We start from the raw sequence: 27,445 nt of genomic DNA on the forward strand, positions 1-27,445 counted from the left end.
TTACTGTGTCCCTCTAACCTGAGTGTGTGGCTTAGCTCAATCCTGCCTCCAGAACACAAGACACAGCTGGGTGTGAGACAGCAGTTTATTGTGCACATTTACACAGCGTCAGCAGTGTCGGGGACAGCAGAGCTGCTCCCAGTGGTGTCACTCAGTGCCACACCCTGTGCAGTCAGCCATCAACTGCAGCTCTGCCTCTGAGTCCATACACATATTTACACAGAGATCATACACAAGATGCACATGGAAAATAAAGCCTAAGGGCCTGTGTGTTAATGAGAAAGAACATTTCCAACATAGTTCTGGTAGTTTTGAATGGTCTAGCTGAAAAATAATCTTGGTGTATAAAAAGCCTGTCCACACAATTCAGGTTCCAGTTCAGGGTCTGCCTTGTGTGGAACCAGGGATCAGGGCCAGCACTGCTGCCTTCCAGCTGGCTTTGTCTGGACTGGTCCCTGCCCTGCTGCTGCTGCTGCCTCAGAGGCCTTGACCTGTCCTTGCCCAGACTTGTGTCTGACTATACTCAGAACAAAAACAGATTCAAGGTGTGCAGCCAGAGGCTGTAGGAATCCGAACCATGTGTGCCCAGAAATGGAAGTCCAGCCCCAGCACAGGGCCAGCAAGAAGCTGGACACTCCACTCATCTGTGCAGAAAGACCCCTGGGGATATCCCCAGGGGCAACCACAGGACAGTATGCCCACAGCGGCTCCTTTGGTAGTAAAAGGAACAACTGTGGGGAGGTAAGGAAGGGTGGGCTGCAGTGGGGGCATCTGGCAGCAGCTTGGTTTCACGGTGGGGGTACAAGAGGTGGCCTCAGGGCCAGGTCAGAGCTCAATCTTCACTGGCAACCAACAGGGGTCCTAATAATTACAGGGCTTCTTATTGGCAACAGGGGTGGGAGTTCTGAAAGTTGGGTGTTTATTTGGATTTACAGTAATTGGCAAAACTCGGTCCTCTTGGAAGCAAAAGTACCTCTCCCATCTGCGGTGGACTGGAGAAGGCCTCACCTGGGAAGTGCAGGAATTCACATTATGGGTGGTGTCTGCTAAAGTGAGCACCATGAGGCCATCCTAGCGTCAGCTTTCCCCGGACAGCTGATCCTCTCCAGCAGCTCCTGGGAGCCAGCAAGACTGTGGTGCTCCAGGGGGAAGCTTAGGCAAGTGTTCGCTGCCGGGGCTTGATCCGTGGATACAACTGGGAAGAAATGGACACGGCTGGGGTGACCAGGAACTGGCCTCCAGGGGCCTTTCACATCTGCCTCTGCATGCCCCCGGAAGGCTTGTCCTCCTTGGCCCAAACACAGCTACCCCTCTCCTCTGAGACTCTCCCAAACTACTATTTCAAAGGATCCCACCCCAGAGTGATCTGTTCCTATCTTTCTGGCAGCACTTCATGCCACCCTAAAATGCATCACTGTCCACTAGGCCGTTGACAGCATAAGCTCCCTCAGGGCAGGCATCTGCCAGTGGATGAGGAACACCTGACAGTTCTGTCGCAGCACATGGGAGAAGCAAGCAGGGTGGCCCTCTGCCATGAAGGAGACAGCTGGCAACCTACAGAATCTGCCCCAGCCCGCCACCTGTCAAGATGGGGAAGGTCTAGGTGGGTGGCCTAGCTGCTTGCCAAAGTGTGCCATGAGCAGAGCACACTGGGCAGCAGCTGGCCAGTGCTCCTGGCCTCCACATGGCCCAGCTGCTCCAGGGGTGGGTGCAGGCCAGTCACCTCCAAGAGCTCTGCCTGAATCCCAGCACCTCAACTCTGCAGAGCAGGGGCTTGCCCATGTGCAGAGCAGGCTGCTGAGGCTTTAAGAAAGGTGCCCCCTGCCCTGGTCCCCAATAGAACCAGAACCCAGGCCAGGAGGGGGATCCTGTGACTTTGGCCAAGTACACAAAACCAGCTGACTTTCCAACATAACCTTCTAGCATACCACGTGCTTACCCCCAGCAGGTTTTTGGGCACATAGCCCTCCCGGTCCCCGAGCCGAGCCCACCACCAGTCCGTCTCGCTTTCGTCCTTGCGCCTCAGGATGGTGATGGCATCGCCTTCGTGGAAGGACAGCTCGTCGCTGTTCTGGGCCTCGTAGTCCCACAGGGCGTAGACTGCACCTTTGTTCATCACTCCCAGCTTCTCCTGTACCCCTGGGACCAGAAAGCCATAGTAAGGCCTCAGCAAGGGCAGTCCAGAGAAAGCAGCCCACCAAGGAACAAGGCGACACTCTGCTGCTCAAGGTGGCTCACATGGGCTGCAGGCCAGTGAGGTTAGAAACAGGGTCATTCCACCTGACACTTCCCAGGCCTAGCTGAGCCCTTCAGCTTACTGCACACAACCCTCTCTCCATCCCTGCAAGATAGTACACTTGTCCCTCTGTGTCCATGAGGTGTGGTTCCAGAAACCCTGCAGATACAGAGATCCTCAGGTGCTCGAGTCCTTCTTGCCAAAATGGCAGTGGTGTCCACATATAACCTACATGTGTCCTTGTGTACATCATCTCTAGATTACTCACTATACCTGAGGCAAGGTAAGTGGGTTTAGAGAATAATGACAAGGAAAGGGAATCTATACATTCAGTGCAGATGTCACTGTTTTTCAGATATTTTCTTTCTCTTTTTTTATACTGGGGACTAAACCCAGGAGCACTTTGTCACTGAACTACTTCCCCAGTCCTTTTTATTTTAAAATGTTGAGATAGGACCTTGCTAAGTTGCTATCTTCCTGTCTCAGTCTCCTGAGCTGCTGGGATTACAAACATGTGCCGCCATGCCTGGCTTTTCAGATTTCGATCCATGGTATAGGTTGAAGCCAGATGTGGAACTCCTGGATATGAAGTTCTACTGAAATGCTGGTTCCAGAGGTAGAGGTACGTTGTTCTAAAGGGCATTTTTTAAGATAAAACTTAGAACAAACTTTCAGAAGTTGGTGGCTAAGCAGCAGCAACTGCTCACGACCCTGTGCCGTGGCTGCAGAGTGAATGCATGGCCAAGCACTACATGGAGTGCCCCGAGAAAGGGTCTTCTGTGGGACATTTCATTTCTAGAGGCAGCAGAGTCACACTGGGGAGCCATCTTCCCTCAGTAAGTGCTGCTGTGATGGCAGCCTCTGTGCTTGCTGAGTCCCACAACACTGTAGGAACCTGTCGGCCGGCTCTATGTCACTCTCCCAGGGCCTACCACAGGGCTTGGCATATATAGAATGAATGCCTGTGACTGCCTAACCCTTGGAACAGAGAAAACATCCAAGCTCTGGGGAAACCTGACCCCACTGGCTACAACAGCTTGATCAGGGGAAGAGCTTCACCCATCAAATGGTTCAGGGGATAAGTGGCCAACCTCAGGCCAGCACAGGGATGGAGTGGCCCCACTGCAAGTGCTGGTGTGTCACAGCAGCCAGTGAACAGATGAGTGTTGCCCAGCCATCCACACACCCAGCCCCTGTGCCCCAAGGGGAACCTCTGTGCAAAGCACAGTGAGGTCACTTTTACTTTTTAGCAAGAGCACAGAATCCCTCTGACAATGTGGATATTCAAATGTGTTTGCAGGAGTGAGTGGGCAGCGTACCCAGTTTCAAAGACCAGGAGCACTCAAGCACACTCTCTGGCCATTGGGATTACTGTGGCAGCACCTCTGCACACGATGCTGCCCTGCCCGGGTGAAGAAGCCAAGATGCACCAGACACCCTACATACCATACAGAAACTGGGAACACTGGATGTAGCCTTCCTCCATCTCCTCACACTTGTCTGCAGCAGTCTCGATGTCACTGATGGTTGAGGCAAAGATGGCAGCTCCACTCTCCACCAGCTGCTTGCAGAGGTGCACGCTGTTGCAAGAGGCTGCGCAGTGTAGTGGTGTCCTAGAACCAGAGGGGCGAGGGTGTGGGTCTGGTGCTGTCCAGGGCTACCTGGCTCCTGTGTGATGCGACCCTCAAAGGAATCCTTACAAAGGTGCCATGCCTTCATACTGGGCAAGTTTCTCCATGTGTTTTTAAAGATCTGACCTCCACTGATGGATTGTGGACCATATATCAATTTTATTTTTTGATTTTTTTCTTTTTTTTTTTTTTTGGTACCAGGGATTGAACTCAGGGGCACTTAACCGTTGACCCCCATCCCCAGCCCTTTTTTGTATTTTATTTAGAGACAGAGTCACATTGAATTGCTTAGTGCCTCGCTGCTGTTGAGGTTGGCTTTGAATTCACGATCCTCCTGCTTCAGCCTCCCAAGCTGTTGGGATTATAGGAGTGTGCCACCATGCCTGGCCACATATCAGTTTTTGAGAAGGGGACAGGCAGAGAACAGTTTAAGGAATGGCTTATAAATATGCTCACTGCACAGAAATGTCAATGCACTTAACATGCTGAGTGGACCTTTACAAACGGCTAAGATGGCAAATCTTATGTGTATTTTATAATAATTTTTTTTTTTTTTAAAAAGATAAACAGCACAGTGAAAGCTATAAGTTCAAAATACCCGCAGTGAGACCACAGGCCCTGCCCTGCACAGCAGCCGAGTCCTGATCCTGAAGGCAAATGGAAACAAGAACACATACACCTAAACCAACAACAAAGGGGGCTTTCTGGATTTACTGTTCACATATTCATACATGTGAATTCGTATTTCATACAAAATGTCTGAATAAAGGAAGAGTGAATAATTAGGAGAAAGATATGCAACAAAATGCTGGCAACAGCTGTCTTTCGGGGAATGAACTGATGGGTATTCTTGCCATACTTCCCAATTTTCTTTTTTTTTAATTATTTTTTTTTAATATTTATTTTTGGTTTTCAGTGGACACAACATCTTTATTTTTTTATGTGGTGCTGAGGATCGAACCCAGCGCCCCCAGCACCCCACGCATGCCAGGCGAGCGCGCTACCGCTTGAGCCACATCCCCAGCCCCCCCAATTTTCTTGACCATGCGCTTTTTCCTTTTGTAAGATAGGAGAAAGTGAGCCTCAACCTAACCCGTTGGGGGCCCTCACCATCCGTCACTATCAGCAGCATTCACATTGACCCCGAAGTCCAGCAGGAACTTCACAATATGATGGTGACCGGCACAGACCGCGTTGTGTAGTGGGGTGATCCCTTCATCATTGGGCTTGCTGGGGTCCTCCACCTAGGACAAGGACATGGGACACATTAGAGCCAGTCCTCCATCCCCTGCAGCACCCATGGGGTGGGTATGGCTCACCTCATAGATTATCCTCTGCACCAGATCAAACTCTCCTTCCAGAGAAGCATCTAGCAGCAGTGCCAGGGGGTTGAAGCGTACTCTCAGCCCATGCCCTGTCCGCTCGGAGTTGGGCTTCTTCAGGTTGGTCCGCTTGCTCTGTGGAAAGGAAGCATGCTTTCAATGTCCAGCTGACCTATGAAGTGAGGGCTAGTCCAAGACCTAAACCCATAGGAAGGAACAGCAGGAACTAAACCCTAAAGCAGTGGCTCTCCAAGAGAGCCCAGGGGCTACCTGAGGAGGGCAGTGGCATGGGCCTGAGCTCCTGGCTATTCTCATAGAGGGCAATGGCTGGTGTGAGTTGTTAGCCTACTTTTTTGGAAGACCCTGTGGGAAGGAATGGGGTCTATCACAGCCAACTGCTAGGCAGATGCAGCTCCCAGGGAGCTGGCAGCTCATCCTTAGGGACACCTAACATGGCTGTCAGCAGTAGCACTGAGATTGCAGGTGAAAGGACTACTGGATCCTGAGAGGACACCCAGCTGCTCTCTGGTCCACCAAAATTGACTCACCCAGGGGCCTCTGTCCAGAAGGTTCTTCCCTCCTTCTGCCCATTTCCCAGGTCCCAAAGGCAGCCTCCAAGGAGCACTGTGCACCCCTTCTTTGGGCCCCTTGGTCTCTCCTTACCCCGACAGCCCTCTCAGACCTAATTGTGGGTGGCAGGGACACGCCTGACCCCTAATAAGGTGAGTGCTGAGGGGAGTCCTGTGTTCGTCTCACAAGGACACCCACCACTGAGGCTGCCAGTGGGTGGACGGCAGGGGGAAGAGGTGCTGGAGGGACTTGTTCTTCTCCCGGAGATGGGGCTTCAGCCACAGGGCTTGGGATCTGTTCTGTGGAGGGGACTGGGGCCACATTGTTGTTGTTATCCTCTGCGGGCTCAGCAGTTTGGTGGGTGGTTTGGGGATGGATGAGTTCCTCAGGTTCAGGGGAAGGTAGCTCATTATCATTGGCATCTGAGGATGGGGCAGGCTCCTCAGGGAGTGGGGCTGTGGGCTGGGCAGAAGTAGACTCATCCAGGTTGCCATTGGTGTTGGTGTTTCCATTGTCCACGTCAGCCAAGGTGCCCACAAAGTCCTGTGAGGGGCTGGGCTGGTAGAAAGGGGTGCCCTCCATGCCACCAGCCAGGGTGTTGAAGCGCTGGTACAGCAGCTTTTGGATGTTGGGTCCACTGGGGCCCTCTGGCTCTGTGATGGAGCTGCGCTTCTTCAGGGGCCGGGGTGCATTGGCCAGCTTCCTGCGCAGGGCCTCCAGGTCCGCATCACTCTGGTAGCGCAGCGGTGAGTGCACGATGGGTGTGAGCTTGGTGGGGCTGAGTGGCCGCGGCAGGCTCTCCACTGAGCTTCCCTCTCCAGGTGCAGCAGGGCCCTCCTGCTCTGGCTCTTTCTCAGCACATTCTGAAGATGGCTGAGGCTGTGAGGTGCTTATGCCCAGTGACCCATGAAGAAAGGGTAAGGGCGATGGAGATGTTGACCCGGATGGTAGGACAGGCTTGCCATACACTGGAAGAGAGAGGATAGGGCACAATTTCAACTTGGCTGCTGGGTCTTGGGGCTAGTCCCTAAGCACCTACTCTGTCAGAGATGGGTTCCTACTGCTGTTGAGGATTCTGATTTTAAACCCCGTGGAAATCTTCTCTTACAAGAACCTCCTCTGGCTCCTTCTGCAAGGTGAATCTCTCTCCAGTGTAGTGGCTTTTATATTGAGGTTCCTAGAAGTGGGTTTTTTCAAAGGCAAAAAAGGTTGCTGATCTGACTCACTGCCTTCAACAAGGCAAGGGAAAGAATAAAGTTGCTACACTCATGTGTGAGCCTTAGACAAGACAACATGAGGACACTGGCTCCGGGAGCAGGAAGGTGGGACCTGGCAGCCTAGGAGCTTCCCCAGGAGCCAGAATCCTGCCCACTGGTAACACTGTATGTCACCTGGGAGGTCCTGGGCACACCTGGGAACCCAAGAACTATAAGTCTGCACACTGCAGTCAGAGCCTGAGAACACCTGAGGCAGCCCAACCCAGATCTGACCCAAAGGACCCTCTTGCGAGGGTCAGAGGCACTATCAGCTCAGGGTGTATGGCACTGAACTACATTCTTTCATTTGCTTTCCTAGAAGGGCCTCACCCATCCCCACAGCTTTTCTCCCCCATGGGCTGGGGGGACTCCAAAGAAGTAACACCCTCCTCAACTCACCCACTCCCAGGTCTGGCTTAGTCACAGAGAGGAAGCCCAGAAGGCATTGGTCAAGGCTTACCCCTGGCCTCTGCTCACCAGATAGCTTCTAGCACAAGTTTCCATAAAGCAGGAGGAAAAACAAAATTCCTAGAATCTCACCCTTCTAGAAGCTGGATTTTCACGTAGTGTGGGAGGGTGGTCAGAAAGGTAGTCAGAGCAGCAAAGTGCCCACTCATCCACCCGAAACCCACGGAGAGATGTATGTAAGAAATGTAAGCTTTTGCTTTAACCTAAACAGCAAGTGGCTCCAATGTCAGTCTGTACTTTCTTAATTAGAGTATAACTTCCTAGCCCCCCAAGGAGGGGATAAACTCACCATACCTGCTTTAACTGACTTGTTTAAGGTGCCGTGCACTGCTGGTTGGTAATTCTTAGGTGGTGTGGCTTGTTGGAGGTACACAGAGTATATGGAACTTGAATTCACGGTCTGGGGTCCTTTCCTGGGAGATTGTGGCCTTGATCCTTTATCAGCCAGGAAGGGCCTAATGGCCACCGTCAGTGGGAGTTCGGGTTTACCATCTCCAGCTGGAAATGCAGGGGGCCCTGCTGGCGGGTATGTGGGACTTGGAGGCACAGAAATCCTCTGCTGGATCTGCTGCGAGGAGCCTGGCTGTGGGACACTGGCTGTAGGGGGCAGCGGGGCAGGCTTCGGCCGGCTGGGTGGGCCTGCACTGGGTCTGGGTGAGCTGCCTTCTTTCCTCCTCTCCAGGGAACTTGCTGATCCTGGGCCCAGGGGTGCAGGACTTGGGTATGTTCCATAGCTTGGAGGCAGCGGCTTGCCTGCACCAGGGATGGGAGGTGGTCCTTTACCAATATCCACACCCTAAATTTAGGTGTTGAGAAGAAAAACAGAGTCACCCTTTGAAAAGTGAAGCACATTTATACCCATACTTGCAAAAGAATACACAGTAGGATCTGCAATCCTTCAAATCAGCTTGTGATTATGACACAGGGAACACTGTTGGGCTCATCATTTGCAAAACTGAGGCAAAAGTCATGTGCACTTGTGTTCTGTCTGCACAGGCCCTAAAGGTGCAGTGACTCTAGGATTCTGGGGGTAATGTGGATTAATTTGCCTCAAATCCTGAGTATGACTAAGGCAGAAGGGGCTGGTCCTTAAACTCCTAGTACAGATGGCCTACCATCTTCTCTGTGGCTCCCAGTGCAGACAAGGGCAGAGGCTGGCTTGAGATCGCACCCTGCTTTAGAGCCCCCTCCACGCCTGGGTCCTTCCAATCCACAGTGGCCATCTGCGCCGGCTTCATCGAAGAGCCAGAATTCTGCTTTAATGTTGGCCAGCTTCCATCATTAGCTTGAAAAGAGCACAGAATTTAAGTGAAATTTTTCTTGATATCAGTTGAACCAACCCAAAAGTACACCCTGCCAGAAATAAAAATAGCACTGGGACTTCACATTCTGAGGGAGCTCTGTTAACCAAGTGGACAACCACCATCTGGCACATGGAGCTATTGATCTGCACAGACCCCCACAGTCCTGTGAACAAGCCCAGGGGCATCCTCTGTGGGTAACTCCTGGCCAGTGTGGCCAGCAAGGCCAGCAACTCAAAGACCACGCTAAGGTTGGTATAGGACAGGCTACACCCACTGTAGTACAGGTCAAGTCCATTAAACCTACAGAATAAAGCAAGCACCAGCACTTAGCTTTTGAACACTGTTTATAAATACAATTGCATTCAGCAATAAAAAAGGGATCTTTTTTTTAATTCTTAAAGATTTATCTTTTGATTTCCTAACAGGTTTGACCTGTACTACTAGCATGACTAATCAAGTTTCTCCTTTAGTGAGGAAGTCTTTTCTGCTAAAATAATTTGCAATCACAAGAGGCCAGCACAGTTCCCACTGATGTGCTGCAGTGATTAGAAAGCCGTCATCATCCCCAAGTTTCCAGGAAAGCCACTGAAAAGATTTATGTTTTTATAGTGCATTTTCCAAACTGAAAAAGGGTGCAGAGGTGCTCCCTAGTCATGTGGGGCCACACACCATATGACCTGTGTGTCATGGCATCTATGGATCACAGATGTGTACCCTGAGTGGGCACCTGCTTTGCTTCAACAGGCAAGGTGCTGAGCTGCTCTGACGCGGAGACTGCTCTAGCCACCAGCAGTTTGGGATGGGCAGAAATCAGCATAAGTAGGAGGGGTAACTAAGAAGCACAGGGCAACCATTTGTCTTCATGCCCAAAATGAGCCAAAACATGAAGAGTAAGCTTCCCAAATGTGCTCTGGCACAGTCTGAGTGCAGCAAGCCACGCACAGGCTGCTCTGGAGCCAGCCTGACCCACAGTGGTGCTGCTGAATGATTCCTACAGGGCTGAGGGCACCAGCCAAGCCACCAGACCCCAGCCAGCATCTGGGCCAGCACAAGCTGTCAGCCTCCTGTAGACCACACATGCATGTGCCTCCATCCTCTCAGTGTCCTCTGAGAGGAGCATTCTGTGCTGGCGGGGAAAAGCAGAGCCCACTTGAGACCCTGTGAGACAAGCAGAAGGGGCAGGTGCCAGCCAAGGGACCTGGATTTCTATCCTTTCAGGGTCAGAGGGCACGTGGACGTTCAGTGGCTTCTGAAAGCCCACAGCAATGGAAGTTTTTATGAAATTATGAAGTAATCTCCTTTCCTGAGGACAGAGCTGGAGGCACAAAAGGCCAGATGCTGCTTCTTATTACTGTAATACTTTTCATTGTGATGGGAGATTCTTGCACTGAACATAAAACTGAAAGACTCATCATGAACTCAAAATCATATTAACTCATTTTTTTGGGGGGTGGTGCTGGGGATTGAACCCAGGGCCTTGTGCACACTCTACCAACTCAGTGATATCCCCTGTCCTCATATTAACTTTTGAAAAGGAAGCAAACAAACACTCCCCATAACCAAAACCCTGTGTGGCAGGGCCTATAACTTGGTGTTCAACTCTCCCGGCCGTTGATTGGGCCTGGGGCCTAACTCCACACCTGCCTGGGAAGAGACACCTATTTGCACAGTGCTGTTTCCATGTCCAGATGTGATGAACATGGAGCCAGCCTGACCCACAGTCGTGCCCGTTGTCAGTTTGGAAAAACAAATGATTGTTGATTCAGTCTGTGTGAAAGGAGATCAAAAGCACCCCGCTAAGCCCGTCAGCCCACATACGCTTTACGAGTGGGCTTGCAGAGTGCCCCAAGGAGCTGCAGTCAAGCCTGACGTCCAGGTCTGACACTGTCCACGCGCTGGTCACTCTGGATCTACTGTGGCCATCTGTGTGACACAGAACCAGGACAGCCAACAGCAAGGGGTTAGAGTCCCCACACGGAGATTTCATGTCCCAGCTCCATGTGTGAAGTTCTGCCCCCAGCTTGGGTGGACTCAGGTTTCCTGGGTCCAGTCGCTTTACACCACAGTGGAAGGACTGAGGCCAGGGATCTGTAAGGCCATCTTCTTTCAGCAAGCTGGTAAGGCAGCACAACACAGAGAGGGGAGGGCACAGGAGCCTTTCTCAGCTGGAAGGAGCTGGCTGTGCTCATTACCTGCACTGACACAGACAGCCACTCCTCCCACAGACAGGGTGGCTCAAACCATAAGCAACAGCTCATCAAAGAACACCACTGTGATCAGGGCCTCGGAGGGATCTGAGCAGGGGCTGTGGCGCCCAAGGACTTGCTGGTTCAGATGGAGCCCTGAGCCTCCCAGTGGGAGCAGCAGATATATCACTGTACCTACTAGGTGCCAGGTAGGAGCAAGTGTCACAAACAAAAGACCAGCACATATCAGTCACCAATTCTGAAAATAGGACACAACAGCAAACAAGCAGCAGCACTGCTTTCATAAATGAAGAGATGTCCCAGTGTGTCAGGACTTGACCTCCTGACGTTGTGTTAGAGGAAGACGAGTCAACCCGAGTCATAAAGAAAGTTCTACTTTAAAAGAGCCCCAACTTCTTTCTCTTATTTTTGTATTGGGGACTGAGCCAAGAGTGTTCTACTGCTTAGCTACATCCCCAGCCACCACCACCCTTTTCTAATACTGGGGTTTGAACCCAGGGGCACTTAACCACTGAGCTATATTTCCAGACCCTTTTTTATATTTTAAAGACAGGGTCTCGCTAAGTTGCTTTGGACCTAAGTTGCTGAGGCTGGCTTTGAAATTGTGATCCTCCTGCCTCAGCCTTCTGAGCTGCTGAAATTAAGGTATGTATCACGTGGTTCATTTCTAGCCCTTTTAATTTTGAGACAGGGTTTCATAGAGTTGCTGAGGCTGGTACTGAACATGTATTCTTCCTACCTTACCCTCCTGAGTTGCCAGAATTATAGGTGTGCACCATGGTGCCTGGCTAGAAGCTCCAAATTTTTAATGTGGTGGGTTTTTTTTTTTTTTTTTTTTTTTTTTTTTAAATATTTATTTTATTTTTTTAGTTTTCAGTGGACACAACATCTTTGTTTGTATGTGGTGCTGAGGATCGAACCCGGGCCGCACGCATGCCAGGCGAGCGTGCTACCGCTTGAGCCACATCCCCAGCCCCTAATGTGGTGGGTTTAAAAGACAGACTATCAATGCAGAACCCACCTGGTGCCCAGCTATGCTGCATGGTGCTCTCTACACAAGCCTGCCTGGGCTCATCATACAGCACTACCGTGCCAAGATGAGAGTAACGGCTTGTGGACTTTCTGATCAAGGAAGACCTATTAGCTGAGTAGGGAAAGTAAAGACAAGCTAAAATACTGTCTAAAGGGCAGTGGTCTCTACCTGGCCACAGCTGTGCTTGGAGCCCTCAGGGCACACAAAGCAGTGTTTTATTCAACCATTTGTTTTGAAATGTCAATGAAGACCTCAGATGAATAAGAATAATTCACTTTTGTTTTGGGAGCATCATTATCACAGTGACACACAACTAACTGCTCAAACACTGTCCGGAAGACCAAGCCCCTCAGGGGACAGCCTGGGGTCTGATGTGGAGGCAGGGCTTCAGGGCCCTTACCCTACTCCAGCACTTCCCCCAAGAGAGGGCCTGGGCCACTCACCAGATTTAGATCTCCCATGGGCAGCACTTGAGGCAATAGTGAGAGATTGGGGCTTTATAGGGTCCCCCTGGACAGGATAGCTTCCAGCACTTGGAACTTGGATGTAAGGCCCCACAGCGGCAACCCTGCCAGACGTGCTCAGGGGTGACTGCGGTGATGATGTGCCATTCACACGGTTCAACTGTAAATCAGGAGGAAATGGAAGAGTTAAGATACTGCAAAATAAAAAAAACAAAAAAAACACTAATTCTTCAGTTCACTGGACCCCAAGTGTGGGAGTCATTCTTTCCAGTAATAGCCACCCTGGAGAGCTACAAAAGCAGGGACCAATGTGATGACAGCATAGCTTCCAAGGACCATAATGACCTCCCTCGTCCTGGGGACACGTTCTCTCCCCTGGGTGAGCAGAGGCACTTGTCAAAGCCTGTGCTCCAAGCATTGTTTCAAATCCTGCTCCCCACTTACTGTGCTGCCCTGGGCTAGTGACTGAGCCTCTGCCTATAAATTCAGAATGAGAGGTGCCCTAGGACAAGAGGCAAGGTGCCCAGGTGAGGCTCTGACTCCTGATGGTGAGTCTGGTTCTCTGAGGGCAGCTGTGCCTTTCTAAGCAAGGACACAGACAGGATACTGGCTACAAAATACTGTACAAGAACAAAAAGGCCCGATTCCTTAGGGTCCCTAGGTACACCTTCTGTGGAGGTCCACAACCTCCTACAACCGTCTGCATGTGTCACTATGGTGAGAGGATTCAAGACTCTCATAACTGCTCAGAATACTTAGGACCTTCAGGGGGAGGCACATCTCTGCAGAAGCACTGACTGGATTCTCAGAGATCCGCTGGAGCAGCAGATAAAAGGAATAAGGACATTTTTGTTGTTGTTTTGTTTTTTAAATATTTATTTTTTAGTTGTAGATGGACACAATGTCTTTTATTTATTTACTTATTCTTACATGGTGCTGAGGACCAAACTCAGGACCTTGCCCATGCTAGGTGAGCACTCTACCCTGAACCACAACCCCAGCCCAGATAAGGACATTTTGATGGTTAATTTTATGCTTTAACTTGGTTGGCCCCGGTGCCCAGAGACTTGGCTAAATAGGAGTCTGGATGTTATCAGAGTTTCGGTTTTTAGAGGAGATTAACATTCATATCAATGCACTCTGAGTAACGTAGATGATTCTCCATGGGAAGGTGTACCACATCCAGTCAGTGGAAGGCCTTAAAAGAAGATTGAGGATCCCCCAGAAGAAGGGGGTGCTACAATAGACTGCCTTGAACGTGAGCTGCAACACCAACTCCCCCTGGGCCTGCAGGCTGCAGGCCTGCCATGCAGATTTTGGAATTGCTAGACTCCATGTTCACGTGACCAACTCCTGGAGATAAATCCCTCTCTCTACACACACGCACACAGTCACACACACACGCACGCACACTATGGATTCTACTTCTCTGAGAAACCCTGAACATCACACCATTACTAAAGTTCTGCCATGTAACTCAGTGTGGAGCAGATGCATGAATCCTCTCACCTATGGCTGCGCTATTGGTAAGAGAGAAAAAGGAAAACTATCATCTGAAATCATAGTTACACAAACTACTGACTTTCAAGCTTGGGTTGAAAGAAGGGTAGATGCGTAAGTAAAAGATGGATTTTGCTGTGGAATGGCAGCTCCCCTCTTCCTCTACCATCTTCCACACCCATCCCCCCGGGGAAGGCCCTGACATCCATGCCTGCCTCCCCACAGCATCCTTCAGTATAGCAGAGGCTGACAAGAAGACACTGCCACCACACCACAAAAGCATCAATCACTTAGTATGTGTATGGGAACTCTAGGAAGACATCCTTGCTATCAGCACCTGCTCTGCTCTCATGGGCTTATAGCCAGTTTTGTCTGATCAACTGTGGCAAGTAAGGGGAGGGAGCATGGTTCATTTAGTGAGATTAGCATTTGTAGATGAGCTACTTTTTGAGGTTTATCTCACAGACATTTTTTCTTTCACATGCCTGGATTTTTTTGCCATAAAGACGTTCACGCAATTCATTGATTCGCTTGTCCATCATTGCCACCTCCATGTTGCGCTTATTTAAGAGTTCCTTCTGCTGCTGGAGTTTTGAATTCTGTTCCTGATTAAGCTGGTTACGAATCTGCAAAACAGAAAGAACAACTTTTAAGACCTGTATTAATGAAGAGGTCAAATTCTCACTGCAGGGAGAAAAAGAAAAGAAAGAAAAAAGAAAAAGTAGAATTAAATTTGGATGTGTTTAGACAAATGTACTGCCATCCATGTGCTACATGTTCTGTAAATCAGCACAGGCAACGCCAGAACAGAGTTCTTATGGAACAAAAAGAGACCAAATGCATGGAACTACAAGTTCTCTTCAAAGTAGACACAGGGACTAGGGCCAAAAGGAACTCTAGGAGACCATCCTGGAGCCTTGGGGACAACCACCTAGGGCTCCATTTAGGAGTAAATCACATACATCATCATACCTCACCAAAACCCTAAAAAGTCTGCATGCTTAGCAATTGCTTCAAACATAAAAGAATGTTAAAGAACTTAACAGCAAGCACGAGTCATTTTATTTCTCAACACCTTCATTTCATGAAATGATACAGTACTTTTCTTAGCAAGTGCTAATAAAATCACAAAACTTGTTTCCGGCTTGAAAATTCACCTGAATGATAACTTATGAGAAATAGAAATCTAGAGGTTATGGACTGAATGTTGGTGCCCTCCTAACCTCATACATTGAAGCCCTCAATGTGATGCTGTTTGGAGGTGGGGCCTGTGGGTTGTGATGAGGTTTGGAGGAGGTCAGAGGGCAAGCCCGAACAATGTGTTGATTATGTGTCCTTCTAAGAAGAGAGCCAGGCACAGTGATGTACATCTGTCATCAGTTGTAAATCACTGGGGAGGCTGAGGCAGGATTCCAAGTTCTAGGCAAGCCCAAGCAACTTAGAACCTCAGCAACTCAGTGGGAACCTGTCTCAAAGTAAAAAAAAAAAAAAAAAGTGCTGGGTTCACTTGCAAAAAAAAGTGCAGCAGCCAGTGATATATTTCTACGGAGATATATTATCACACAAAGTATGTATGTCACACAGAGAATGAGCAGAATCCAGGGATCCAATGAGATGCAGAGCCTGTGGACAAGGACAGAACCAAAAGCCTGGTAGGTTTTGATGTGATGGAATGTGGGAATTAGAGGAGTGGTACTTGGATTCATTTGTGGTTGAATTTAACCCGTGAATGTTCCTTACTGCTGTGTGATTTTTGGTTTAATACTCGTGTCTTATGACTACAACCATACACTCGTGATTCCATTTTACCTCATTTTACAAACCAGATTATATTTAGGTATCTATTATTACTTTGTACAAAAAGATTTTGTTTAAGTATATGACTTTTAATTTAATTTTATTGTATTATATAATCTGACACAAAATGAAGGTTAAAATTTCTTCCCTAAACCCTACTTTTAATCAAAGTCTTGTTAAAAATGCAAGTTTCTAGAGTCCTCTACATGTCTTATTAAAGAAGTTCTTTGGAAACCAAATATATATATTTATACCACACCTGCTTTTTACTTTTTTTTTGGGGGGGGGCAGTTTCTGGGAGTTGAACCCAGGTGTGCTCTACTGCTGCACTACATCCTCAGCCCTTTTTATTTTTATTTTGATTCAGGACCTCACTAAGTTGCTTAGGGCCTTGCTGAAGTTATATCCATCCTCTACTCCGGAGAAAGCCAGAAAGAGGAGAAAGTTTTATATAAATATTCCCCAGACCCAGGTGTATCACCTGTAGTTCTTGGTAAAGTCTCTTCAATTCCACCGCTGCTGGTCCTGTCAGCTTGCCGTTATGAGACTGGAACCCATTCAGTTTTCCTTTCTTTAAATCTTCCAATTGCTGACTAAGCTGATCAACTCTTAAAATTGCAGTCTGTACTTCCTGCTTCTTTTCCTGGAACATGGCGCTGAACCTTTCTATTTCAGCAGCTATAATTGCCCACCAAAAAAGAAAAAAACTCATTTAACTGACATCCTGTCTTTTTAATATCTACATGCTGCACTCAACTCTGGTATTATTTAGTGCCAGACCATGGATTAAGTGTTGCGTCATCTAAAACACACATCAGCAAGTCTTTGGAACACGTGACATGACATGACTTACAGAGCAAACCGTTTTCTCTGTAACTACTGAATGTTCCTGAAGGCAACTGATTCAGAAGCTAGCTTGGCCACACTACTCAGGAGTCTCAGGTACCAAGAGAACAAAGGCCTGGTGAAGGTCTTGCTAATCACTGTAACCTAATGTATGCAATCACTGAAAAAACCACAGAGCCCACACAGAAACAAAAAACAGCAACCACATGGTGAAGCTTAAAATTTCAGCCATTTCATGACAACAGATGCTCATAATGAGTGAGTCCTGGAGCAGCCCTGGCTAACCAAAGGACTCCAGTCACCAGTGTACAAGAGGTGACTGCATCATCAGGGTTGGACTAAAATAGACCGTTCCCATGAATATGCACAATTGCTACTGTTAATAAAAATTTTAAAAGAAGAAATTACCTTGATTTGATCAATACACAATGTATACCTGTATCAAATTATCTCACTGTATCCCCAAAATATGTATAATTAAAATTATATTTAAAAAACCAAATCCAGAAAATTGATGTTAACACTACATTATGAATTCAAATACAACCTAATTTGGATTTCACTAGTTTTATATGAACTTCTTTGTGGGCTGGGGGAATGCATAGTTAAAAAAAAAAAAAAATCACTTAACCTAACCAACCCAGTTTTCTTAGGTGTAGAAAACAGTAAAGCTTTAGTGCACTTGGTATAGCAAAATTCCACATGAATTCATGCCTGAACCATCAGCAACCAGCCTCTGACTTATCTAGGCCTGGAGCGTATGGACACAGTGGGCCGCGGGAACCTACACAGATTGCCGTTCATGATTTTGCTATAATCAACTTGTCCTCTCATGGCACGAATTTTCTTCAGCTTGTTTTCCTGGGCTTCAACTCGTTCTTTCAGTTTCTGAAGCTTTTCGTTTTCAGAAATAGACTGCTGCTGGCGGCGTTCCTGTTGCTTTAGAAAATGTAAACGTTGTTCCTGACAAAGAAGGGAAAAAATCTTAACTTTGCAAATTAAAACTTACAATTACATGTATATACTTTTTAACTGAGTGTATTCCATACCTACTTTAACAAATGTTTAAGAAACACTAAAAGAATTTTTAAAAAATTCTTTAAAAAAAATCTTTAAAAAAATTTCTTTAAGATGCACTTAACCACTGAGCCACATCCACAGGCCCCCTTTTGTATTTTGTTAGAATGGGTCTTCGCAGAGTAGATAAATTGCTGAAGCTGGCTTTGAACTCACGATCTTCCTGCCTCAGCCTTCCGAGCCATTGGGATTACAAATGGGTGCCACCAAACCCAGCACTAGAGGAATCTTGTACAGAGTAGTTCACAAAAGCCTGAAATTATTGTGAGATGAGTCTGGGAATTTTCAAGAGGATCTGACTAAGTGCACTGCTCTGCATCACTTGGTCGATAGCAGCGCCACTATGGAAGGTGCAGATAGGCTCACTGCAGAGAGCATGTGCCCAATGCCAAATCTCCTCTGCATCCCACCACAGCTGTCAAGTCTCTGTCAAACTTGTTTCCACCAGAGTATAGGCTTTCTGCTGCTACAACACTTCAACCACTCCTTAACTTCCCAAAGGAAATGAGCGTAGGCAGCAGGGATTTTACTTGAAAACAGAAAAGGCCATCAGTCAGGAGATGAGCCTCCAATTTCCAGTGACACTGAACAATCAAGGAAGTGTTTGCTTTTTTAAGTATTAATGATAAAACATTTTTAAAAAGGATACTTCTAAAATAAAAAAATATATGTAATGCTTTTCAGTAGTTTTTCCCTTATTAATGTGAAAACATACCTTAAGGATAACAGTCAAAATTAAATATTCATGCCCACATGTATGCATGAAATATACGCAAACAAAGAGAGGCTTAGGTAAGATTTTGCAGGCATTACACACCACTTTCTAAAGGAAAGGAAAGACGTTAGGGTTAGAGTATTTAAGATCTGGAATTCACTGTGGTCTGCATCACTGAATAAATATATCTATACATTTTTTGTGTGTGTGTGGTACTCGGGATTTAACCCAGGGTCTCGCATGTGCTAGCCAAGCTATCTATCACTGAGCTACACCCCAGCCCTTATTTTATGTATTATTATTACTTCTTGTGGTGCTGGGGTTGAACCCAAGGTATCACACATGCAAGGCAAGTACTCTGCCACTGAGGTATATATCCAGCCCTTTTTATTTATTATTTTTTTTTAACTTTGAGACAAGGTCTTGTTAAGTTGCCCAGGCTGGCCTGGAACTTGTGATCCTCTTACTTCAACCTCCTGAGTAGCTGGGATTTTAGGCACGTGATAATACATCTGGCTATAAAGTTGATTTTGTTTTACCCAGTACTGGAAATTGGGGCACTTTATCACTAAGCTATACTCAACCCCAATCCTTTCCATTATTTTTAAAATTTTGAGACAGAGTCCTGCTAAGTGACCCAGGCTGTCCTCAAACTTCCTGCTTCAGCCTCTCTAGTAGCCAGAATTCCGGGTATGTGTCACCTCACCTAGCCTATTTATTGTTCTTTTTGCTGTTTTTTAATAGCAATATTCTTGGATCAATATATTGAAAGGAAATATGAAGAATTAGAAAATTTATAATTACATAATACTATGTATATTTCATCTTAGAAATTATCAAGAGGGTGAAATAATTTCTAATTTTAATTGTTTTTATTCTTATAAATCCAATAAAATTTATGAGACAATGTTTTAAACAAATCCAACAAATTGTTATTTACATAAAAGTAGATAGATACAATGAACTGTATATCCAATGCATGAAAAAAATGAATTGGTCATTTCCTGGGGGCCATCTGTGAATTTTATGTGAACTAAAGTGCTGTTGAAGCCATTAGGCAGGAAAGCCTGGTGGTATCAGGAACTCCCAACAGCAACCCCAGTGGTTTAGGAATGCCTGGTTCATGTGGCTTCCTACCCAGCTCCATCTCAAGTTCAGCACAGCACCAGAGAGGAGGAGACCCACTGGAGCCACACTGCCTGTTGGAGATGGGTCTGGCTTGCTAAAATGCCAATCAACCTGTTTACTGCAAGACCCCTGCCACACCAAGAAGCAAGCACCAACCAAGACTCCTCCGGCTGAACCCTTGTTCCTGCCTTTGATGTACTCCCCCTTAAATAAAGAATCTGAGCCCTTTTTCAGTTGTTCAGTTCCAGCTCCAACCAGGACTGGAAGACCTATCAGATGCTCCCCTTTTTATAACCAATTTCTGGCTCTGTCTCTATTTCTTACTAATTATTTCAGACTTTTTGTTTCCTGGGCAGCTCACACCTCCTGAGCAGGAACCTATCCTGGTAGGGTGCTGGTCACCCTGCAATAAGTAAATCGCTCTACAGAAGAAGTCAATAAGAACTTAGCTGGTAAGGTTTAAAGGTTCTCCTTAGAGCAGTTTCAGAGCATTTTAAGGCCATTTACAACATGAGTCAGTTCCAGGAGGCATGGGCAACAGGTCTGATTTTTTTAGTCTATCAAGTATGACTAAAATATGATTTAGAAAAATTCCAAATCCAGCTTTACAGAATCCCAATCACAACTGCAGAACCCAGTGAGCAGACTAAGTCCGCATGCCATCAACCAGATAGGTCCAGCACAGAGCAGCAAACCAGGCAGCCTTTCACCAGCTGTCTACCTCCAGGGCCCAGCCAGACCTTCCAGCACAGACTGTGGGGCTCCTCTACAATACCAACACCAACCCCAGGCAGAAAATATGCCAGAGGAAAGCAGAGGTAACAGCAGAAAGCATCCTTTCCAAATTCTGTCCTTCATTTGAAAAGGGCCAACTATCTCCTGTTTAGAGTGCCTGCATGGAAAGGGTCAGGGACTCTTGCTGGGATGCCTCCCCACCATCACAATGCTAAGGAGCATCCATTAACACAGAAGGGATCACACAGAGAAAAAGACACTGTATTAACACTTGCCTGGGGGGGCCCCATCTGGCAAGTGTGACCCGTGCCAAGTAGATGAATTCTAATCTGAAAGACTGTTGAGGCACACACATTTTGAATAATGCTTCCTTAACTCTGTATTTGTAACTTACCTTGGCAACCAACATTTGCTGCTGATTTTCAATTTGCTGCTGTTGCCTAGCTGCCATATCTTGGAGCTCTGAGAGGGTAAGTTCAACACGTGGATTCCCAACCTGCCAAGAATGAAAGGTATTCATTGATATCTATGTTCACCTGCAAAATCATTTTTCTGTAGTGCCAGAATTCACACAAATCCAGATTTTAGATAGAAGTTAAGAGGATGCAAATTATTTTCTCCTAAGACTTTTTCCTAATTGTTGACTATTTTTATTAACTATGAATAACAGGTTTGAATTTTTTTTCCCGAAATAACAGCTTTCCTAATGCATAAAAACCAGACACTATAATAATACGGGGATAAACATTAGGAAAATGTGTTTTGGGGCTGGGGATATAGCTCAGTTGGTAGAGTGCTTGCCTCACATGCACAAGGCCCTGGATTCAATCCCCAGCACCCCCCCACACACACACACACACATCTGTAAAAAAAAAATGTTTTATAAGTAAATTATTTAGTATGGACTAGGGGTTTAATAAATGTATTTGAACAGATGGGGCTGTCAAAATATTTAAGGATATATAACTGCAATTGTATGGATGATACCCAAGGGCATCAACTTACTGTCATCTGCTTTTTTTTTCAATTTTTTTTTTTAGTTGTAGTTGGACACAATACCTTTATTTTTATTTATTTTTATATGGTGCTAACCATATATATATTTATTTTTATATGGTGCTAACCCAGTGTCTTGCACGTGTTAGGCGAGCGCTCTACCACTGAGCCACAGCCTCAGCCCCTGTCATCTGCTTTTGAGAAAATGAAATACATAACAGTTTCTAAAATACAAGTGCTTCAATAAGGATTAGAATGGCCTACAGGAAAAAGTGACACATGATCTGACAGAATCAAGTATGTGAGATGAATACAAAAAGGTGATACCTTGGAGTGGCAGCTGGCCACACACCACCTTCTGTAGCAATGCCCTATAAGCCACTGGACTCCAGAGGTAGGTGCTATAAAATCCCCGTTTCACAGAAAAGGAAAGAAGCAGAGGCAGGCGCTCTTCATCCAGCACTCTCCCTACATCCCACTGTGTGCACTGCACTGTGCCCAGTGTTTCGGGCACCATGCCACACATTCTCCAAGACAAGCCTCTCTGCAAGGCATGAGACCACTCAGTGAAGGGCACACCAGAGGAGGCAACTTACAAAACAGCAGAGCCTTGCTCTGATCAAACTGCCTTCCTGCGCCCCTTCAGTTCCAACCATGGCAGCCACATCAACTCTCAAGACCCTTCGCCTTCTACCACCCTTAAGTCTCTCATGATTCTTGAGTCAGTTCCAATCCCTGTCCCTTTGGCTCCATGTCTTCCCAAATTTTTATGGTATTAGAGCACATTCTTTACTCCAGAAGAATGGAATAGGTATTAGTCCAGTGGTCTTACATGAAGCTCCCATTCTATGTATCTAAATTAGCTCCTAAGGAGTAATGTGAAGCTCACCTTTTTTTTTTTTTTTTTTTTTTTTTTTTTTTTTTTTTTTAAATATTTATTTATTTATTTTTATTTTTGTTTTCGGCGGACACAACATCTTTGTTTGTATGTGGTGCTAAGGATCGAACCCGGGCCGCACGCATGCCAGGCGAGCGCGCTACCGCTTGAGCCACATCCCCTGCCCGAAGCTCACCTTTCTTAAACTAAGTTTTTGTTTTTGTTTTTTGTGGTGCTGGGGATTGAACTCATGGCCTTGTGCATGCAAGGCAAGCACTCTACCAACTGAGCTATATCCCCAGCCCCAAAATTAGGTTGTTTTTTTTTTTTGTTTTGTTTTTTAACTTTCATTATTCTGAGACAGGGTCCCGCTAAGTGACCAGGCTGGCCTCAAACTTGTAATCTTCCTGCTTCCATCAATGCTTAGAATATCAATCAAAAGGATAGAAGTGAAACTTTTAACTGTTTGTATTCTGGCACTTAACATAAAAAAATGTAGGGCTTATAAAATATTTTATATTTGTTTAAACTGAAACATTTTATTCACCATCATAAACATTTATACTCTTTGCAGAGGTGGCATGTGTTTTTCTAATGACAAAATTAAATTATACCATGTTGTCAGAAAGCATTCCGGTGTTGTGTATATACACTAATATACAGTAATAATATTTTAGTGAAGTAGATCTTATGTGCAGAAAAGTGCGGTAAACCATAATATACAACTGAATCAATTATTTCAAAGTGAATAATTCACTTTGTGTTATTCGATTGTACTTAAATGGGTTATAAAAACATACAGCCAACCAACATGAAGCAATTTATATTTTAGTATATATTCCCTTAACTATTCACCGTGAACATTCAGCAACACAAAGCACTTTTTCAGTTTTTTAAAAATATTTTTTAGTGTTGATGGACCTTTATTTTATTCATTTATTTATATGTGGTACTGAGAATTGAACCCAGTGCCTCACACATGTGAGGCAAGCACTCTACCACTGAGCCACAACCCTAGCCCCACTTTTTCAGCTTTTTAAGAAAACAAAAATGCTTCAGTGAAAATTTGATCCTTTTATAACAGGGATATATCACTGTACTACATTAAACAATCCCAGCTTACAATTTTAAAATTCCCCTTTGATCTCAACTTATTCAAACAAACTTATGCCCTAACTTGTTCTTATTTGTCTTCACTGCAGGATGAGATTAGATCTTGCACCAGGCCCTTCAGGGACCCTGGTGATGGCAGAATCACTTAATGAATATGGCCCCAGTGCAGACCAGGACAGCCACCTCCATCACTGAGTGAAATGGCTAGAAAGTCCTCTCAGCCAGCCAGGCAAGCATGGCAACATGGCCAGAACCCAAAGGAAAGGGCTGGCAGCCTTCTGTCTGCTCCTGGGATCCTCCTTGAGAACAGCTGCCTGCACCCAGGGCTCAGGGACCTTGCTAATGTCCCTCTTCACTATCTGAGCTCTGGATTCTGGGAAAGCAGTTATGTTCCTAATGAACCTGGTTCATTCTCCGGCTAATGCGGGCATCCTCACTCCCCATGGTCAATGCAGCTCAGCCCACTCAGGTATGACTACACACACACACACCGTAGCACCGGCAGAATGGCCAAAGACAGTTTTTCTGATTGCTCATCTGATCACCCCTTTCTCCTAACTCTCATAAATCTATTGTGGAAATGGGAACTCAAGAGACTAACTTCTGCTGTGCAACATTTTTACATACACAGTATTAGCTGATAGAAGGCTTGTACCAAGAGCCTATTAGCTAACATGAAGCTTCATGAAGCTATAAGCTATAGGAGCAATAAGTCCTGTCCTGGCCCTGGCCACAGCCACCAGGGACCAGAATTTTCTAAGTGACTCAATCCTTTTTTCTCTCTCCACCAGATCCCTGTCATAGTCTGCCATGGTGTTTCAAACTCAAACACCCAGACTTCTTTCATTCCATCCTCCTTGAAGAGTCTACATCCTCCTTATCATTATGGTTTCCCTACAGATCTCTCCCAATCCCTCATTAACCCAAATGGCTTCGGGCCCTTATCACCTCCTTCTGACCATGTCCCCCAATCCCTGTCTGTCCATAATGGCCATATGCTGTGGTGCCATGGCAGTTCATAAACAAAAAAGCTAAACGATGTGCTTGAGACTTGGTGCCCAAAGAAGCACTGATTGCAGTCCCCCACTCCACACACAAGGCTGAGAAGGCAATGCTTGTTTCCTGGTCCTAAACTATCCACGCACAGCACAATACTGTAATAATCCATTCACTTCCCATGTGCCAGACACACAATCTTAGACCCTGAGGACCACACAAAGGTAAAATTGCTCTCCTGTTATTTTCCATGACACTCTCTTCTGATGAAAGAAAAGAGAATCTCATGTGGGAAGCAACTAGATTACTCCATCAAATTCAACTATGACCACGAGAAACTGAGCTCAGGTTTTCTTTTGTATTTCTACTGCAAAATAAAAGTAGCATTTCCCAGGTAACAGTGAGAACCTAGATCATCACCATGCACTCTGGGAGAAGTGCACTGCTCAAGCTGGCAGCCATTCCAAAAAGCTCATGAGAAGCACATAAAAGCAGACATTCCACCGAGCGCAGTGGCACACACCTGGAATCCCAATAGCTCGGGAGGCTGAGGCAGGAGGATAGTGAGTTCAAAGCCAGCCTCAGCAAAAGTGTTCATTTATTTAGATGGAGGTTATCAGTGATTTATTCCTTTGTATTGTTGACTAGTTTCCCATCACATGGACACATCCTGTTTTGTTCACCCATTCTTCTATAGATGGATAGCAGAGGACTATTTTCATTTTGTGGCTATGATAAATAAAAGGTGCGACAAGCAATGATGCACTGATATTTACATGGACAAAGGCTTCTACTTCTCTTGGGTGACCAATATCAAGAGGTGGACCAGGTATGTGGTATGGCAGGTATATGTCTAATTGCAGTAACTATTAGACTGTTTTTGACAAAGAAGGGATTACAAATAAATGGTATTTAAGGATCAGACTTTCAACAAAGAAGCTAGCCTGTGATTTGCCAAAAGTTAGATAAGAAAAGGAGGCTTATTTTCCATGTTAATTTCTCATCTTTATTAATGTGTGTGTAAATCATAACTTGAGAAGCTACCAAAATAAATAATGTTTGAAAACTAGGCTACCAGAATGAGATTTTTATAGATACTAAAAACAGCTACAACTCACTTAATAACTATAGTTGTGGCTTTTGATCACAGGTCAGTTGGTGACATGGCTTTAATCAAGCACATTTTTTGTCTCTCCAGGCAATGTTTTAAATGTTACTTTAAACTGGTGGTACAACAACCCAGGTATTAAAGATACATTGTCATGATCAACAATTATGCAATATAAAATACACATCTTCTACCATAATAACATGTTTTTGTAGATTTTTTAGTCTCTCCAAACATTATAAAGAAGACACTTTACATTCTGTTTAATAGGAAAACAATCTGCCAATATGTACTAAAAGTAATAGCTTTATCAAAGACTGTAATTTCATCCAGAAAACAGAAGGGTCATCACATTATGGACTTTAACTCTTAACACTGCAGATTTTTTTTTTTAAACTACACCATTCTTCATATATTTTTTTTTGGGGGGGGGGTGGGCATAAGGACTCTTTCATCCAAAAATGCACTAACTAAATACTGTATAAGAAGTGATACTTGCAGGGCTGGGGTTGTGGCTTAATGGTAGAGCGCTTGCCTAGCATGTGTGAGGCACTGGGTTCAATTGCGTTTAGCATTGCATATAAATAAAGGTCCATCAACAACTAATAAAAATATTTTTTTTAAAAAAGAAATGATACTTGGATATTACAGTTTCAGGGAAACAGACACAATCACCATCTTATTCAACCCATCCTTCTACTCACAGACCATGGTACAACTTGAAATTGTACAGCACAGATGAATCCAACAGGCGGCTTCTGCGCTCTCCATGCTGCTCTATTTATATGCACATGTGGCTCTCAAGTGCTCCTGTTCATGCTACCCTAAAGGTGCTTTCTTGTCCTGTGGCTATTCGGCCAGTGCAATCTTCCAAAAGTTGAAAATTTGGTGAAGAATAAGATGCAGAAGGGAATCACACTTTGAAGTCATTCCAAAAAGTGGTTCCCTTGTATCCTGCCTCCACTAATCACACCTATGTGAAACACTCCGTCCTTCCTCTGGGAGGCACCGCACTTTCATTACACAGCACTTTATGTGCCGACTGAATCTGTATGTTATTTAGGTTTGGGAAAATTACTAGTGTATCAAGAGGCTTTTTTTTTTTTTTGAGATGGGGGTCTTGCTATGTGCTATGCTGCCTAGGCTGGCCTAGAACTTGTGGGAGGACTCAAGTGCTTCTCCTGTCTCAGCCTATGAAATAGCTGGGACTACAGGTGTGTGCCACCACATCTGACAACTATCCATCTTTCTTCATGCCTTCATTGGTCATACATTTTTGTATTTGTGAAAATAATTTGGGAATCAACAGTACATCTTTACCCATTCCACAGGTACCATGTATTAACTGTTTACTGCTGAGGAACAGGTCACCCCAAAACTTAGTGGCCTAAAACAACAAAAAATATTCTTAGGGCTTAGTGTCTGTAGGCAAGGGATTTGGAAGCAGCTTGGCAGGGTGATTAAGGTTTCTCCCAAGGTTGAGTCCCATGTCAGCCAGGGCTGCAGTCATTTCAAGGCTTGATTGGGGATCAAGGATCTGATTCCAAGACGGCTCACGTGCATGGCTAGTGAGTTGGTACTGGCTGCTGTTGGAGGCCATGGTTTGTTCCCTAAGTGGGCCTCTTCATAGAACTGCTTGAGCATCCTCTGGACATGATGGCTGGTTTCCCCCAGAGCAAGCAATCAAGAAGAGCACCAGGAGGAAATTATCTTTTTGAATTTTTTGTAAATGAACTAGCTTCAGAAGGAGAAGCAAGTCACCAAGTCTGTGAGAGGAGGGAAATTAAGCTCCTTTGAAAGGAGGTATGTCAAAAAATTTGCAGATGTTCTTAAAAACCACCTCAGCCATTTACTGTAAATTCCTACAATAACTCTATGTACCTAAACTTATTTCTTAATTATTCCCCACTTACAGGAGTTCAGATGTTATTCCAAACAGCACTATCACAATCCAGAGAAAGAGTATGCCTATCTTTTTTCCCTTTCCGTACCCAGTGTCTTAAAGTGCCTATCTTCAAGGGAGCTACTACCACCAACAGAGGTTTTAAACATAAATGGTACTTTTA

At 45.7% G+C, this 27,445-nt stretch overlaps 1 protein-coding gene across 5 annotated transcripts in view; it reads right to left on the reverse strand.

The window, feature by feature from the left end:
• Positions 1–71: 71 nt before the first annotated feature.
• Positions 72–27,445, reverse strand: part of Ppp1r13b (protein phosphatase 1 regulatory subunit 13B) — a 77,878-nt gene continuing 50,504 nt past the window's right edge. For 4 of the 5 annotated variants that reach the window (XM_046453031.2, XM_058582244.1, XM_046453034.1 and 1 more), the window contains 14 exons: positions 20,684–20,785; positions 17,423–17,597; positions 16,270–16,466; positions 14,477–14,617; positions 12,471–12,651; positions 10,606–10,710; positions 8,599–8,768; positions 7,778–8,279; positions 5,958–6,727; positions 5,187–5,324; positions 4,978–5,111; positions 3,683–3,849; positions 1,940–2,139; positions 72–1,195 (listed from right to left, as the gene is read on the reverse strand). In XM_046453031.2, the coding sequence (XP_046308987.1) occupies positions 1,154–1,195; positions 1,940–2,139; positions 3,683–3,849; positions 4,978–5,111; positions 5,187–5,324; positions 5,958–6,727; positions 7,778–8,279; positions 8,599–8,768; positions 10,606–10,710; positions 12,471–12,651; positions 14,477–14,617; positions 16,270–16,466; positions 17,423–17,597; positions 20,684–20,785 (3,024 nt within the window). In that variant the 3' untranslated portion in view covers positions 72–1,153. The remainder of the gene's footprint in view (positions 1,196–1,939; positions 2,140–3,682; positions 3,850–4,977; positions 5,112–5,186; positions 5,325–5,957; positions 6,728–7,777; positions 8,280–8,598; positions 8,769–10,605; positions 10,711–12,470; positions 12,652–14,476; positions 14,618–16,269; positions 16,467–17,422; positions 17,598–20,683; positions 20,786–27,445) is intronic. The other variant, XM_046453033.1, reaches the window with a different exon arrangement.

This window comes from Marmota monax, unplaced genomic scaffold, assembly GCF_021218885.2.
Source record: "Marmota monax isolate L192 unplaced genomic scaffold, Marmota_monax_Labrador192_F-V1.1 WCK01_AAM20220418_F8-fsc00190, whole genome shotgun sequence".
NCBI classification, from domain to species: Eukaryota; Metazoa; Chordata; class Mammalia; order Rodentia; family Sciuridae; genus Marmota; species Marmota monax.